Source organism: Fusarium mangiferae (assembly GCF_900044065.1).
Source record: "Fusarium mangiferae strain MRC7560 genome assembly, contig: FMAN_scaffold005, whole genome shotgun sequence".
In the NCBI taxonomy this organism is placed as follows: domain Eukaryota; kingdom Fungi; phylum Ascomycota; class Sordariomycetes; order Hypocreales; family Nectriaceae; genus Fusarium; species Fusarium mangiferae.
This window is the reverse complement of record NW_024573925.1, coordinates 2,327,358-2,343,403: the sequence shown is the minus strand read 5'-3', so window position 1 is coordinate 2,343,403 and position 16,046 is coordinate 2,327,358. Positions and strand designations below refer to the sequence as shown.

Sequence of the window (16,046 nt, the reverse complement as noted above, 5' to 3'; positions counted from 1 at the left end):
GGGGATAGGGTAGGCAGGTCGGTTCGTGTAAGAGGAGGAAGCTATGGCGGTTAATTATCGGAACCTGGTCAACTACAGTTGAGCTTGGTGGTGCAGCCAAAATTTTGAAAGCCTGCCAACCCACCTTTTGAGACGGACGACAATTCGACGCTTTGCCTTCTTGGACGAATTGCAATGGCTTCAGTATCAATAGCCGCAAGGCTATGCGCCGTGGCTTGCCGTCGGGCCCCTCGAATACAACATATTCCCCGGCCTCAGCAGCTTATCCGCCCAAAGCCGCATGCTCAACGGGCATTTACCACCTCAACGATACGATGGGCGCGCGAGGAGGATCAACGCCAAGAGGACGCTGAGGAGGATGATTTCGGTCCTATAGAGCTGAAGAAGCTGGAGGCCGCGTTGGCTGAGGCTTCTACACCGGAGGGGCTGAAACAATTGGATCAGCTGGCCAAAGAGAATGGCTATAATTCCATTGACCACTACTTGCAAAATGAGCTGGAATGGCACCCTGGCTGGGCGTCGGAGGACAGGTCAGTGCTGGAAGATATCTCAAGAGACGACAAGGGTGAAAGGCCCAATAAACAGTCATTCTGGTTCGACGAGGAGGACCCCGAAACCAATACCGAAGAACTTGAGGAATTCGACGAGGACGACATAACATCTATGGCTCATGGCAAGCTTGACGAAATTCGAGATATGCGACAGTACGCACGACTGGCAGTATGGGAATTGCCTCTTCTCTCAAGTGAGTGTAACTGAAATTGACAAAACATGTCTGTACTGATACTATAGCAGAGTATGCCAAGCCCTTCGTCCCTCCTAGCGACAACCAGGTTCTGCGATGGCGGTACACTTCTTATATGGGCGAATTCCACCCTGCGGAGAAAAAGGTGGTGGTGCAGTTCGCTCCCGATGACCTGAAGCTCACACCAGTTCAAACCGAGAAGCTGAAAAAGCTTGCTGGCCCTCGCTACAACCCCGAGACAGAAATCATCAAAATGAGCAGCGATAGCTTTGAGCACCAAGCACAGAACAAGCGCTACCTCTCCAATCTAGTTGACGACCTCATTGCTGCGGCCAAAGACCCCAAGGACACATTTGAGGACATCCCTCTTGATACCCGACATCATAAGATTCAACCCAAGCCGCAATTCCCCAAGGAGTGGCGCATGTCTCCTGAGCGCCGTGAACAGCTTGATGCCCACCGCCAACGTTTAGCGATAGAGGATGCTAAAATCGCCGAGAGCGGTCGGCTGATCGATGGGACACAGGCCATCGACGAGTACCTGATCAAGAGGGCCGCCGAGGACCAGAAGAAGGCTAAGATTGCGGAGCTTGTGCCTGCGACACCCGGCAAGAGTGCTGGCGGTAGCCGTGCGAGGAGATGAGAAATAAATAGACAAACCCTCAGATGTTTAACGTGGGATGATATGTATTATAAGTTCGCTGAAATAGGCGGAGCATGTACAACTGCAGGTGTATATAAGCGGATAGTAACAAAAGGTACACGGATGTTAAGCCGTCGCAGGCGATTTTGAGTCAGCTCCAACCTCTGAAGCAATAGACTCATGGCCATTCCATCATGCAAGTTGAGGCTGCTGACTAAGAGCATCATGACTGCCAAGCAATTATGAGGAAACATATGATGGACTCCCATCTAAATCACCTCGTTTTTTGTCATTGAAAAAAGCAACATTCATTACTCGCTTTCCTCGAGAAAACGACACAGGATAAAGGGTGACCTACTACACGATGCAGACGGAACACCTGGTCAACATTATTATTCTTGGAGCTCCGGCCTCTGGGAAGAAGAGCTTCATACGGAGAGTGAGTTAACTCAGTGCAAGACGACGAGCAGATAGTGCTGCGTTGGTGTTCGTTCGTTCTTATGAGAGGGTATTTGCTAATTAGTGTGCCAGTATTGTCAAGATGTCTTCACAGACTTGTATGATCCCATTACCGAAACATCCGGGGACCGGCGTCTGGCGAACATCTCTGGCATCCCGACCATCATCAACCTTGAGCGCATCCCATCAACATTTATTCAATCTGCTCCTGAATCCCGCCGCATAGCAAAGGAAGCGGACGCTTTAATCCTGCTATATGACGGCTCCTCCATCGGGAGCCTGGAAGAGCTTCGGCGCATACGGCTCCAAGTACTGGCTCCGCACTTAGGAGAAGCGGCGCCGCCCACGGCCGTGGTTGCTGGCAAGGCCGACGGCGCGGAGGCCGCGGGGAGCGTATGGGAGCGGGGGTTAGGAGAGGGGAGGAAACTGTCGGTGTTGCTAGGGGCTAAGTTTGGGGTTGTGTCGGCACTTTGGGGAGATGGGGTCAAAGACGTAGTGGAGGAGCTGGCGGCGAGGGTCTTAGAAAGGAAGGGACTCGAGAAAGACATGTTAATGGGAGCAGGATCATAGGCGAAGTTATCACCGTTGTCACGAGGAGCTTAAAGTGAAGTTATCACCACCTTAAAAGGTGGGCCCGGGTCGCGGGCTGCTTCTTGCTACAGACCAACAAAGTGATGAAGATCATGCCAGTTTGGAAAATACTGGTGTAATAGATGGGCAACGCCCAAAAAGCACCCTAGGGGAGGAAAGAAAACTCAGGACCTTGACCCTAAGCGATAAAAATGCTTAGGTAAATCTAGCCGAAGGTCAGGGGACTCTTTACTACGTTTATTTTGACACCGTCTATTAAGGTCCGGTGTTTTCTTGCCCCCTGAGAGCACCCTATCCTAGCCTATGCCGGTTTCAGACCTACCATGCGAGATGTGCGTATAGGTGGCATTGTGGTACACTAACTAAACTAAAGGTTTGGAGTACGGAGTAATAAACACAGCAGCAATCACGTCAAGTGTCAACTTGATTCGAGCCGTGCTTATCGAGGGAAATATTAATAGAAGAGACAGTGAAGTCCAATGATTACACTGATGTCTCCTGTCTTGACTATAGGTCAGGAGTAAAGAACTGGTCTAAGATCCAGTCGAATTCATGAGAGATTCGGCCATCGGGCTAGCACTAGTTAAACAGACAGGCGGGCGTTCCTGAGGTAGGGCTGGTGGCTCTTAGAGCGTGCAGGGCCCAAATGCGCGCGGGCACCGACTGGTAAGGTACTGTAAATGATCGTCATTGTCAGACATTGTACCAGTTCAACCCATACTGCGACTTCGAGCTCTCGACGAGACTGTGCCTCGGCATGATCCAGCACGTGGATGTGGATGGGCTGCCGAGGGAGGCGATCCGGGGTTCGATACAACGAGCCCCTCATTTGCATCCCCTGGAATCGATTGTCCTGGCTCCTTTATATTCTTTATTACGTCTCGCGATCGTATCTACCTACCTAGGTAGTCTTTCACATCAGCAACTGGTTCGGTCTTGCTTAGAGTCTATGACCGTTATATTGAGGCTGCGCAGAAATATTGGTTGAATACTCCTCCTAGAGCTGACGAATCCACCCAATCTCGACTTCTGTCTGGGCAAGGTAGCCTGATTAATCAGGAGAAGGTTCTCTATCAACGCATTCTCAGACTCATCACTACAATCCGACCCAAAAATCCCCTACTTTTCTTAGACAAGGTGTTGTCTTTTACCCATCATACAAGCCACATCTAGGATCTCATACATCGACACCAACCAAAGCACAGGCAGTGGCGTCAGCACTTAATCTATCCCGCCAACCAACCACGTTTCTACATCACTCACTCATCAACATGGCTGCCAACGATTCATCCTATACCATTGCTCCTTTAGAGCACACGCCTCTCGATGAGATCGCCGCCAAGGTCGATCTCGTAAGGAAGACCTTCAGATCGGGCCGTACCAAAGACATGGAGTTTCGCATGAAGCAGATTCGCAAGCTGTACTGGGCTATCGTCGACAACACTGAACTGATGCAAGATGCTCTCATCAAAGATCTTCGCAAGTGCAAGTACGAGGCCGTTCTGGCCGAGATTGATTGGTGCAAGCAAGAATGTATCGACATGGTCAACAACATGGAAAAATGGCTTCGCGATGAGCCTGTCCCCAATGTTCCCTTGCAGTTCCGTGCCATGAAGCACCGCACTCGCTTCGAACCACTCGGTGTTGTCCTCAACATCGGATCCTTCAACTTCCCTTTTCAGCTCAACCTCCCTGTTGTCATTGGCGCGATCGCTTGCGGTAACTGTGTTGTTCTCAAGGCCTCTGAATCATCTCCCAACTGTGCCATGGTGCTCAAGAAGATCTTTGACGAGTCCCTGGACCCCGAATGTTTCACATATGTTAATGGTGCTTTGCCCGAGACTCAACTTCTGCTCGAGCAGAAGTTCGACAAGATTTGCTTCACCGGTGGCAAGGCAGTCGGCAAGATTATTGCCCAGAAGGCTGCCGAGACCCTGACTCCTGTGCTTCTCGAGCTCGGTGGGTTGAACCCGGCCTTTGTCACCAAGCATGCCAACCTCAAATTGGCCGCCAGACGACTTCTGTGGCAGAAATCTCTCAATGCAGGCCAGGTTTGCATGTCTCACAACTACATCCTCGTCGAGCGAAGTGTTCTTTCTCAATTCTTGGGGGAGCTCAACAACCAGATGCGCACCTTCTTCCCCCAAGGTGCCAAAAACAGCCCTGACCTTTGCCGCATCGTCAATGCTGGCCACTTCAACCGCCTCAAGAAGATGCTTGATGGCACCAACGGCAAGATCGTCCTCGGTGGCTCCATGGACGAGTCGACCCTCTTCATGGAGCCAACGGCGGTGCTTGTTGACGACATCAACGACAGTATGATGACCCAAGAGGCGTTTGGCCCCATTTTCGCAATGATGGCGGTTGATTCCCTTGACCAGGCCATCGACATTGCTAATACAGTTGACCCGACACCACTCTCTCTTAGCGCCTTTGGAAGCAAGGCCGAGAACAATAAGAGTACGTTGACCTCTACAATCCTTTTGACATTATACCTAACACGTTATAGTTCTGGATAATGTTACCTCCGGCGGCGCCACATGTAACGATGCCTTCTTCCACTCTCAGATTCCACAGTCGCCCTTGGGAGGTGTTGGCCAGTCTGGAATGGGCAACTATCATGGCATCTACTCTATCAGAACTTTTAGCCATCAGCGTACTATCGCCGAAGTCCCTTACTGGGCTGACTTCCTGTTTCGCGTGCGATACATGCCATACCAGTGGCCCGTTATGAACCGAATGAAGGCTGTTGCCGACTCAAAGCCTAACTTTGACCGAAACGGTAACAAAACCAAGGGAATTACATACTTCCTTGCCCTGGTCCTCGGTCTCGGATCAAAGAAGTCCAAGGGCGCTCTTCTCAGGTGGGCCGTCCTTGTGGTTGCAGCCGCCATACTGGAAGCAAAGAAAGGTGTTCTGAGCCAATTGCTCACACGATAATCATATAGTTAATGCCTACCTCTCACTAGCCAGTCATATAACATGAGAAAACCTTGCTACAACAAGGGGGCTCCCGAGATTCGGTGGTCTAACACCGTTTGGTGAGAAAAGGAAAGCAGTTACAGTGGTAATTGGAGTGGAGGATACCCTCGTATGTACGGTTACTTGTAAAATGATCAATAGTTCTACCTTAGTTTCTGTAAGCATCATGGCGACATCTATGCTCTCTAAAGTTCATCCCAATGCACCTGATCAAGGTGTTAAGGATTCAAACAACTGAAACTGAAACTTGAGGTTGTGGTATCTTGTATTATATTGCCAATAGCCACGAGGACTTTTGAATATGTACATAAGCATTAACGGCCAGTCAAAACGGCTGCTAGGTGCTGTCCCTTGTTGCCTCCTAGGTACAGGTCGTCATCAGTGGTATCACGAACCATATCCACTGCCTCACTGTATCCTCTGGTCACTGTATCTTCATCCACCTTAAGCCCGTTCTCAACAAGGGCCAGGATGACGCTGCGGATTCGCGCAATCTCGCGCATGGTCGACACTTCCATGGGATCATTCTGACTCGAGTAGACCTTGCTGCTCACACTCTCTTCCATACGGTTGATGCCCGCTGCCTCAGCGGCCGGGTCGCTTTCTATATGTTTGCTGATCCAAATGTATCCATTCACACCAAGAAGGACATCGACCTTGCCGCCAGCGTTGGCCACATTCATTGTCCAGACCTGTCTCTTGGATCGAACGACACCACCGCCACCACCAGTGCCAGTGACAGCGACGAAGACACCGTTGCGAAGCTTACCATACTTCAAACTGCGGGTGTGAAGACTCGCGGCGCCGTCTTGGTGTAGCTGCTGGACCTCTGCGACAACAAGATCTCCTTCGGCAAAGAAACTGCGGATTTGAAGCTCATCAGTCTCGGTACGCTTGCGGAGAATACCACCAGGTAAGTTGATGGCTGAGATTTGGAGAATGGCGAGCTGAGACGCGGCTACATCGACACGCCACCGCTTTGCTTGAACTTCGACGATCCGACCAACAACCAAGTCACCAATCTCCGGAGTGTAACGGGCTCGGAGAGGCCGCACAGAGAGCAGCTTGTTTGTCTTTGTGAGGGTACCAGCAAGAGAAGATTTGATAGATGATGATCCAGACGGCACGTAAGTACCATGTCCACTAGAGAAGAAGTTAGTGACATAAAGAATTGTGAGGTTTGACGTGCTGGAAGCTTACCGCATCCATTGGGCATTTGAAGTTATCTCAGCGCCTGGAGTGAGAATGTCGTCAGCCGCAACACCAGCGCCGCCTTCTGAGTCGGAGTCGGAGTCAGAGCCTGTAGCTGCAACAGCCTGTGGTCTCCGAGGCGTGGGAGGCTGAGGGCTGAGGATTGTGATAGGCATGGTGAGATGATGGTGAGATGGCAAAGCAAGATATGAGCTGGCTGTTGCGGTCAGATGACCGTATAAAGGCTTTGAATAGGTCCTTCAATATGTTGTCTTCGGGTACAACGAGAGGTATTCTGTAGGTTCTGGCTGGCGAGCCTCTCAGTCTCTGTCGTCGCTTTTGGGTATTGATGAATGAGTATGGTTAAAGATTCGATGTGGGGCTTTGAAGTTGAGATTTTAGTGTTTTACAAGTTACAACACAGCACAGCAGCTTATACAGAGCTCTAGCGACATAATGTCAACCCGTCAATAACACAGCCGTAATTTGGTAAACTGTCACTAGGATTCTATTCGATTACTTGGGATCCTAATTTTCCTAACCAATTCTGTGGTCTTAGTGACTCGACATCAAACGATTAAAACTACGACTTTCTCAGTATGTGCTTTAAGATACTGTAGTTTCTCAAACACCATTGATTCTTCCTTCGTGTATCTCCCCTCCCTTTCTTGCTCCATACGCTATAATTACTGATGTGCGAAGATGGGAATATGAATAGTATGCTTTCAGTATCGCAGGCTAAGCGACAAAATAAGCGGCCAACCACTTGTACAACATAGGATTAACACATGATTTTCTCAAGTAGAAGATAGTTCGGAAGCTAGAACTGGCTATAAAGAATCGCACCGGGAGCTATTATACAAGGGGATGCGCATTAGAATTGAGATGAGTTCGCTGCATGACTCATATTGTATATCCTTGATTACTTGAAAGCTCGCCAGAGTCCCATCCACACCAGCGCAAGCGAAATGGATGTGATTCCAAACTTGCGACTTCTCATACCGAATGGTGACTTGCTCCGTAGGATCAAATCCTTTTGCTTATCAAGCTGTGACATTCCGGAAAAGTAGCTGTAAGCTCCAAGGCCAAAGAATGCGCCGCTTCCTATCGCCATGTTAGGTTATTCTGAGTCGTAAGAGATCGCAACAGCCAAATTCTGAAAACTAACCAACGACTTTGCAAGGCAAGCAATCATCTCCTCTGTCCTGGCGCAGGATATTTTCAAGCTTCTCTGGCTTCTCAAGAGCCTGGACTGTCGGTATTTTGTCGGACATTTTGGGCGTTTTCGTACAAACTGGCGCTTGAATTAATCACAACTACAGAGGTTGAGGCGGGCCGCGTGATACCAAACTTTGATTGGGCAGATTGGCAGATGAACTTCGGGCTGTTTGCTGAGTCATCCTTGTCTAGCTTGAGTTTTAGTGTGAGTTTCGTCATTGCTTGGACTGTCGTTGGCACAAAGCGAAGCTACCTACTTGCCTAACGCACTGACTTCGAGGGAGGTCATCACCATGAACGGAGTTATTGAGGCACTTCACATTTATGACGACAACCGGTACGTCTCGTAGAAGCGTTTGAACGATAAGGCACCTAGATCATCTAACATTTTGCCGCAGAAACCCTATTCTATCACATACCTACGCAGGGAGGCCGTTGTCGGCAACTCATCTCCTGCCCCTCTACCTAGAACACCCTTTACCGCGACCGAACCTGATCTACCTCCCCAATACGAGTCCCTCGACGCTCGTCTTCAGTCTGACGCATGCGAACCTCTTGTTTCTTGCTACATCGTCGACCGAAATCGAACCATTGCTAGTCTTTGAGTTCCTACACCGTATAATAGATGCATTCGAGGACTTTCTTGGCGCGCCACTTCTGGCCGTCAAGATCGAGAATAATTACGACATAGTTGCACAGCTCTTAACAGAGATGTGTGACGCAGGTACGATAAGCACAACAGAACCGAACGCCCTACGTGAAGTAGTAGAGCAAGAAGGCTGGGTTGGAAAACTACTGGGAAGTATCAATCTTCCAGGGTTGGTGAACCGTTGAGCCCTCTAGAAAATTGATATCTGAGCTAACCTGTGGCCAGAAAAGCTCCTCTGGGCGCCAATTTTTCGAGTTCAAGCACACCGTCCATCCTGCCCCCGAACTCAACCGCTTTACCGTGGAGGCGAGCCAACGTACGGCACACGTCAAATGAGATGTACGCAGATATCGTCGAAACTTTGTCAGTAACGCTTGCTCCATCAGGAAGACCTCTCGCTGCCTTTGCCAATGGAACGATCGCATTCACCTCAAAGGTATCAGGCGTTCCTGATATTACGCTTAACATCACGAGCCCATCAGGAAAACACAACCTCGGGGGCATCATGGAACTACCAGTGTTCCACCCGTGCGTGCGGCTCAACCGGTGGAAAGAGAGACCAGGTGAACTCAGCTTCATTCCACCTGATGGACGATTTATCCTGGCTGGCTATGAAGTTGATTTACTGCCCTTTTCAAGTGGGAAGAGCGGAAGTCTTAGCTCCAACAACCTCAAGTTACCGATTAATATGGAAGTGAAAACAGGTTTAGGTGCAACAGGGTCTGATTTCGAAGTCCGATTACAGGTCAACAAGATTCTTGGAGCACCCTCTCCAGCATCATCAGGACTGGGAAGAGGCGGCAGTGGAGGCCGTTTAGGCGGACCTCATCCTGGGTCGCCAGGAGCGCCTTTGATGGACGACCTCACTGTGACAATCCCACTCCCGGCAGATGTCAGGAACCTATCTGAGATCCGGCCTAGCAAGGGCGACGCCAGCTTTAATCCAGGAGAGAAGGTCTTGGAATGGTATATTCCCGCAAAGGAGCTCTCAGTCGGAACAAGCTACTTTGGACTCAGGGGTACTGTGGTGGGACCGCGGGCAGAGGAGGGCGAAGGGGGATTCGATCCTAACGGATTTGGATTTGGAACTGACTACACATTCGACGGGCCGTATCAGAGCGTCCCTGTTGCCAAGGCGGCGCAGAACCCGGAGAGCACAGGCGACGACAAGGACGCCAAGAAGATCGCACAGAACAAAATCCTGATGCCCACATCGGCCTCAGTAAGCTTCTCGGTCAAGGGATGGCTGGCCAGTGGTCTGAAGGTCGAGAGTATTCAGCTCGACACACGCAAGAGTAAGGGCCTGGGAGATAGTGTCAAGCCATACAAGGGTGTCAAATACTTGACAGTCAGCAAGGGAGGTGTGGAGATACGATGTTAATTAAGGAGACGAGACGAGATGGGGGGAACACAAACATAAACATACCTTAGACTCAAGATGCTGTGCTGAGCCAGGTGTCTTGTTAGCCGTACTCGCGGGCCAATAGGAGAAGATGTAGAAGTCATGACAAAAGCAAAAAGAACGTACCTGTCCTGTCGTACTTCTGCATGTAATGGCTCGTTGCCGCGGGAGTGAAAGGGAAATTTAGGAAGTATCACCTCGGAGAGCCTCCCAAGGAGCGACGGAGCTCCGAAGCCGCATGAGGTCGGGGCATCGGCTCTAAGTGTGGGGGCAGTCCCGGAACCCCAAATCACGCAAAGGATAATGCGATCGCGATATGATTGGATGGACGAAGGGGAAACCCGTCCCGATGGTGTTCATGACAATTCAAGAACTCCCCCAATTCCGAGGAATCAGTACGTACCCTGTCCCACTAGCATTACCCCGACGTCACGCAAACTCCCGAACCCCAGACCTAGACCGAGTAGACTAGGAGGGCTAGAGGGCCCAAAGCCTGGGGCCCCCAAAGGGTGATCAGTCTCGTGGGTTTGGTCTGGGACCTGGGACTGATTTCTTATTTCGTCGACTGCAAGTAGGAATGCTCTTTCTCCTCCTGTAACCCTTTTGCGTGCCACTTGCCTACGCATTTCTCCTCAGAATGAGATCTTCACTTTGTCCATCCTGACCTCTATCTTCTGCCCCGCCGCTCAGACGGCCATGGACAAGCTCGCGATGTCCACGATGCGGTGCCGTCGCACTTACACAATAGCTAATCATATTCGCTCTCCTGTTTCCTCACAAAGCTCAAGTCGACCGTCATTGCAGGCTTTGCAGCAGCAGCAACAACCAAAGCGTCAACTGTCACAGCAAAGATGGCGTTCTACACATCGCGGAGGCACCAGAACAGCCCTATTCTTCCCCGGCCAGGGCGTTCAGCGGGTTGGCATGCTGAATCCATGGCTCGAGGCCTTCCCTTCGACTGCATCGCAGCTACGAGACGAGATCGACGAATACATGGGTTACAAGCTCTCCGACATCATTCAGAACGGGCCATCAAAGCTTCTCACTGAGACACCCAATGCGCAACCGGCCATCATGGCTACGTCCATCTTCATCCTGCGTATCCTCGAACGCGAATTCAACTTCAGGGTCACCGACCACTTCGATGTGACACTGGGACACTCACTAGGTGAATTTGCTGCTGTCGTCGCGGGCGGCTATATCTCCTTCCAGGACAGTTTACACCTCGTTCGTAAACGGGCAGAGGCCATGTCGGACGCCACGAAACATGCAATTGAAAAGTATGGTGGCGAGTATGGCATGGTGGCAGTTATATCCCACCCAGAACACATGGACAGCTTGATTCAGGCCATTCGAGAGTTTGTCGGCATCTCAGCTGAAGACCAGGCCGACCTGCCACCGATTGAACAAGTTTTGATAGCCAACATAAACAGCAAGAATCAGATTGTACTGAGTGGAAATATTGAGCGTATAAAGACGCTTATCGCCCACGTCCGTCAATTCCTTGGCTACGATCCGCGCGCCGTCCGTCTCAAAGCCGACAGTCCCTTCCACAGTCCCATCATGCAGCCGGCAGTCACCGTAATGCGCCAGCTCCTAGAAGAACCCAGCAGGGTAGAGGGCCGCGAAAAGGAGGACGTTGTGACATTCCCAGGCAAATTGCCCATCGTGAGCAACGTGTCTGCGCGGCCAGTCTGCTGTAAGAAGGAGCTCAAGGATTTGCTGGCCCGCGGCTGTCTGGATACAGTTCGCTGGTGGGACAGCATCAAATACCTAGATCAAGAGGCGCGCATACGACGATGGGTCGGCGTCGGGCCTGGAAAGGTCGGCCGCAATCTTGTCGGAAAAGAGGTTGGCATGCGCGGTAAGGACCTTGTGAAGGGAGGGGGCGTATGGGCTATTACAGATCCATCTGAGGTTGAGGAGGTTCTGAGAGGGCTTGAAGATACGGCGAATCTCATGGAAGATGATGAGTATTCAGAGTAAAAGCACGAGCTTGGCTGTACCAGGGATATATACAAGCCTTGAGCGAGTCGTCACATTGTTCTTTATTGGGAACTATTCACCACCTATCATGAATTCGGGGTGTACGTTAATAGGGTGGGATATGCTGCATCAAGCAAGCGATTATGAATTTTCACGATTATTGAATTGTTTTGACAGCATAAACATATGGATACCAAGCAGTTCTGTATACGTACTTGAAGACTTTGTGCAGCTTACCCATGCCGTGAACAATATATATGTAGGGATAATGGTTTCTCAGTTGATGGCCGGTTTCAGACAATCGAACTAAAGCGAGACATTCCAGCCTCCAGCCGCCTCATCATGCTTCAAGCTTGGGACTATAACTACGATAGACATTTCCAGTATTGCGATCAGAAATGAATCTCATATTTACTACAATCTGAATGTTCATTTCCCTTGCACACTGTTCATTATGTTGACTTTAGAGACTGGTGGGGATTACAAGTTAAGGCTGCCCGCAGGCACCAAGCGAGCATGGAGGCTCCCACTAAGCCGAGCTTCCTCTTTCAACCTTCATCTTCGCCAACAAGCTGTAATAACCATGTCCACCGCAATACCTTCAATCGCCTGTCTAGGCGTTATCGGCCGAAATGTCAGTATAAAACACCAAACTGCTATGATTCTCACTGAACATCCGCTGACGCGCCATGGCTACACACAGAACAATCCCCTCCATATCTCCATCTTCCCCTCGCTCGATCCAGTAACAAATACGTTCGCTCCGATTCGCACACCTCTCCAGTTCTCCCTCCTGCTCTCTTCTACCATCGATGTCTTTGATCTGCGCGCAAAGACCAACGCAGTCTCAGGGGTTGGCCTCTCGGGAGACTTTGGGCTTCTCCACGCTGTGGATGACCGCCTTGCCGCCTACGGCTTCGAGACCAACACAGGCGTTCGAATGGTCTGTCTTGTCGATATGCGCGGTCGGCGTGTCGATGGTAATGCCCCGGTAGCTGCAAGTCGGGGCGCTGCTGCAGGCCTACGCGATGCTGAGCTTAAGCCCGTGTTTCGCGCCATGCAGCATGCATATGTCAAGTTGTTACAGAACCCATTTTATGACCCGGATGAGCATGCTCCCCTGGGCGGGAGAGGGGGCAAGAAGATCACCAGTCGCAAGTTTGCTGATGACATAAAGAGGATAGGGGAGGGCTGGACCCCAGGCGTGACAAACCTCTAAGCTGAGCTCGGGTTGGGTAGTGTATGAGTAGACCAAGCAAGATACAGGTGCATGGCGTTTTGGAGTCTAGCATAACGGTATATCCGGTCATAGACTACCTAGATATTGCTCTCGTATGAGCAACTGATTTTCACGGAATGGGTTATGTCTGCTTGTTTTCAAGTAACTGTATGCACTATACGCTTGCTTCTCTGTTATTCAGCTGGGTGGTGGTGCTCTACGCTCTCCTGTCGGAGTTCCTGAGATCCTCGACCCTCCATTTTGATAACCCAGCCATCTCATCAACCTCCAAACTTTGGCCCATGCCCTCATTCTCGCTCAGTCGCTTAGCGCCGATCTTATGTACAAAGCGCTGTGAGACTTCACCTCCCTCCCAGTGCCGAGCCTCGATAGGCAGCGGTTGCCACCAATCTCCTGTCCTGGCATGCCACTGTGCACTGCACAGTTCCCATAGCCGAGAGGTTGCTCGCTTATACGCGAAACGCTCATCCTCTCCGGTAAAAGCACTGGTGTTTGCAAAATCAACCGCCTTTTTCTGTAATCCAAAATCAGAGTCCTGGTCGGGATCATATGAGGAGGTGCTCGACTTTGTGTCATAATAGGCAACATTCGGTCGGAATGGAGACATTTGATCCTGATAGACTTCGGCAATTGTTTCGGATATGAGGTTGTCTGGCTCATTTGCGCTATTTGTCTTCTCAATCGCGGGGGTTTTCATCTTTGGGAAGAAGAGAGTATCTGGTGGGTTTTCAGCTCGGATTATCAGTTTGCAACGAGCTTCGTATAGGGCATCTAAGAGCGTGATGAAACGTCTTGCTTCATTCTTCTTTGCGTGCGTGAGAATGGGAACATTATCAATGATGAACGTATGGTAAGTAGAGGCCATTGTAATGTAATCAGCTGGGCCGAATGTTTCCACAAGGCTCTCAAAGTCCCATAATACGTAGCCGTTGTAATGTCGAGGTGTGTGTACCTGTCGACCATATACCACTATGATCGATGGCTCCCATGGCAAAGGTTGAGGCCCCGTCCACGCCACAGCCGTCTCGACTCGTTCTCGCCATTTGTCCTGCTCATCTTTGGATAGATAATAGTTGACTGGCTTCTTGTCGCCAGACTCAGACTTGTCCTGAGTATGCACTTCCTGCATGCTGGCTTCACCTTCGACAGCATCTCCGGTCACAGCTGGCGGACTGATCGTTTCCTCCTTTCTTCGCCAATCTCTAGCTCCTTCTATTTGCCAAAAGTCGCATCTAGCCTTTAAAACTTCAAGGAAGTTTGCGAAGTCGCTGGTAGATCCATATAGCTCCCCTCGGGCCCGAACTGCACTGCCAAAGAACTTGCGAATCAGCCCCCTTGTCGGTGCGGGCGTGTAATCAACTCCAATGGCATTTTGAAGCTCCTCCGGCATACGATTAGAAGATGCGATAAGAACACCGCCAAGCTGAAAGAATGAGATGAAAAGATGACTGAGAATCTTGCTGGCTGCTTTATCGGGCAATTGAAATTCATCAAGAAAGAGGATTGGGGATTCGTCGACCAGCTTTTTGGCCATCCATAATATGGAGTAGTCTGTTTCGCCTTCACTGGCTCTGGAAGTTGTCTTTCGGTGCTGCTCGAGTTGTGAAATAGTGTATAGCATAAATGTATTGAAGTGCCACCTCCTCTTCCGCTCAGTTGGTAGGCCCTCAGCGAGTAAGTCAAGGAGCATTGACTTTCCAGTGCCAACTTCTCCTGACAAGAATAATCCTCGAGGTGAATCTATCTCGATAGCAGACTCATGGTTTGTGAGTGTCCGTGTCAAAGCGAGACTCTCTTTTCCTTCGGGTGTTGAGAGGAGGTGCCTGAACAGTGGGTTCCGCCATATTGAGTGATTCCGTAACGCAAGGATATTTTGACTATCGTCTTTTGCTTCTTCCTTGGGCTTTGCCTCTGTGAGGCGGGCTACTTGGCTCAGGCGCTGGCGATACTCTGCCTGGGGGGAGTAGTCTTTGATTCGGGTGTATACCTTGTGTAAGTGCCGTGCGAGCCTATGCTGAGATGGGTCAGGGGCGTAGAGACCAGCAGCAACATGAGCCTGATACTTGACGAGTGGATCAGTTATGACTACCGCCGTGGAAAACCGTCTCATTTTCAGGTTCTTATCAGCCCGTCACCATGAACGTTGAATGATGAGCTAATAAGTAGATGGATTTAGCGGGTACAGGATCTTTGCTGGCCACGTGGTTTCGCTGGAGATTAAGGCTTCAAAATGGTTGATGCGGACGTTGGTAGTGGTATAATCGTTAGGATTATATCTGACAACTGTACGTTGGAGTGAAGATGAAACCGTTGGACGTAATGCCATTTGGCGATTGTTGAATTTCACGATCATCTGTTCGACTTGACCGTTATCAGATCGGAAAAGCCATGTGCATCATCGACTTAAATTGAAGTGCCTTACCCTAGAGGTATGGAGGACTGTATATCACGTATAATTCCACAAAGCTCCAAGTATACCTTACACCAATAACATGAGACCCTAACGGTATACTACAATCTTCCATCAAAGAATCCCACCACAATCAACTTCATGAAAGAGAAAATCATTGCGAACCCTACCTGGAGACTACCTGGAGACTACCTATGACCTGCCTGACACCCGACATACCCGCCCTTAGGGGATGTGAGAAAACTGGGAAGATTGATCCTAATGGCAGACAGACTGAGCTAATCTACCTAGATACCTATGCATCATAAACTGCAGGAAACTCCATAGTAAGTCCATTTTTGGCATTCCCTGCCAAGGTCTCAAGTTTTGGTCCCTAACTGCTTTTGCAACAATGTGCCCAGCATATTGCATCAAGGTTCCTTCGCGGGTGGTAAAAGGGTAAGATATTCCCATATTCGCAAGGAATCACCGGTAAAAAGGAAAAAAAAAAACAACCTTTGGTGGAATGATCAGATGCATTTGTGACCCGA

At 50.1% G+C, this 16,046-nt stretch overlaps 9 protein-coding genes across 9 annotated transcripts; 6 read left to right on the top strand and 3 right to left on the bottom strand.

Annotated features, from left to right (window-relative positions):
* Nucleotides 1–174: 174 nt before the first annotated feature.
* FMAN_07680 (uncharacterized protein) lies at nt 175–1,388 on the top strand (the record flags this gene model as incomplete). The annotated part of the gene is made up of 2 exons (XM_041831334.1): nt 175–745; nt 796–1,388. The coding sequence occupies 2 exons, from the start codon at nt 175–177 to the stop codon at nt 1,386–1,388; spliced, it is 1,164 nt and encodes a 387-aa protein (XP_041681907.1).
* Nucleotides 1,389–1,752: 364 nt separating this feature from the next.
* FMAN_07679 (uncharacterized protein) lies at nt 1,753–2,417 on the top strand (the record flags this gene model as incomplete). Its single annotated transcript, XM_041831333.1, has 2 exons — nt 1,753–1,827; nt 1,920–2,417. 2 exons carry the CDS (start codon nt 1,753–1,755, stop codon nt 2,415–2,417), a joined length of 573 nt encoding a protein of 190 aa, XP_041681906.1.
* Nucleotides 2,418–3,709: 1,292 nt separating this feature from the next.
* Nucleotides 3,710–5,378, top strand: FMAN_07678 (uncharacterized protein; the record flags this gene model as incomplete). The annotated part of the gene is made up of 2 exons (XM_041831332.1): nt 3,710–4,898; nt 4,948–5,378. The coding sequence occupies 2 exons, from the start codon at nt 3,710–3,712 to the stop codon at nt 5,376–5,378; spliced, it is 1,620 nt and encodes a 539-aa protein (XP_041681905.1).
* A 356-nt stretch (nt 5,379–5,734) lies between these two features.
* On the bottom strand, nt 5,735–6,787 carry FMAN_07677 (related to 3`->5` exoribonuclease; the record flags this gene model as incomplete). The annotated part of the gene is made up of 2 exons (XM_041831330.1): nt 5,735–6,563; nt 6,621–6,787. The coding sequence occupies 2 exons, from the start codon at nt 6,785–6,787 to the stop codon at nt 5,735–5,737; spliced, it is 996 nt and encodes a 331-aa protein (XP_041681904.1).
* A 746-nt stretch (nt 6,788–7,533) lies between these two features.
* On the bottom strand, nt 7,534–7,885 carry FMAN_07676 (uncharacterized protein; the record flags this gene model as incomplete). Its single annotated transcript, XM_041831329.1, has 2 exons — nt 7,534–7,715; nt 7,780–7,885. The coding sequence occupies 2 exons, from the start codon at nt 7,883–7,885 to the stop codon at nt 7,534–7,536; spliced, it is 288 nt and encodes a 95-aa protein (XP_041681903.1).
* Nucleotides 7,886–8,122: 237 nt separating this feature from the next.
* On the top strand, nt 8,123–9,859 carry FMAN_07675 (uncharacterized protein; the record flags this gene model as incomplete). The annotated part of the gene is made up of 3 exons (XM_041831328.1): nt 8,123–8,166; nt 8,228–8,647; nt 8,704–9,859. The coding sequence occupies 3 exons, from the start codon at nt 8,123–8,125 to the stop codon at nt 9,857–9,859; spliced, it is 1,620 nt and encodes a 539-aa protein (XP_041681902.1).
* Nucleotides 9,860–10,591: 732 nt separating this feature from the next.
* Nucleotides 10,592–11,866, top strand: FMAN_07674 (the record flags this gene model as incomplete). The annotated part of the gene is made up of 1 exon (XM_041831327.1): nt 10,592–11,866. The coding sequence occupies one exon, from the start codon at nt 10,592–10,594 to the stop codon at nt 11,864–11,866; it is 1,275 nt and encodes a 424-aa protein (XP_041681901.1).
* Nucleotides 11,867–12,320: 454 nt separating this feature from the next.
* Nucleotides 12,321–13,085, top strand: FMAN_07673 (uncharacterized protein; the record flags this gene model as incomplete). The annotated part of the gene is made up of 2 exons (XM_041831326.1): nt 12,321–12,500; nt 12,570–13,085. The coding sequence occupies 2 exons, from the start codon at nt 12,321–12,323 to the stop codon at nt 13,083–13,085; spliced, it is 696 nt and encodes a 231-aa protein (XP_041681900.1).
* A 217-nt stretch (nt 13,086–13,302) lies between these two features.
* Nucleotides 13,303–15,216, bottom strand: FMAN_07672 (uncharacterized protein; the record flags this gene model as incomplete). The annotated part of the gene is made up of 1 exon (XM_041831325.1): nt 13,303–15,216. The coding sequence occupies one exon, from the start codon at nt 15,214–15,216 to the stop codon at nt 13,303–13,305; it is 1,914 nt and encodes a 637-aa protein (XP_041681899.1).
* Between the last annotated feature and the right edge of the window lie 830 nt (nt 15,217–16,046).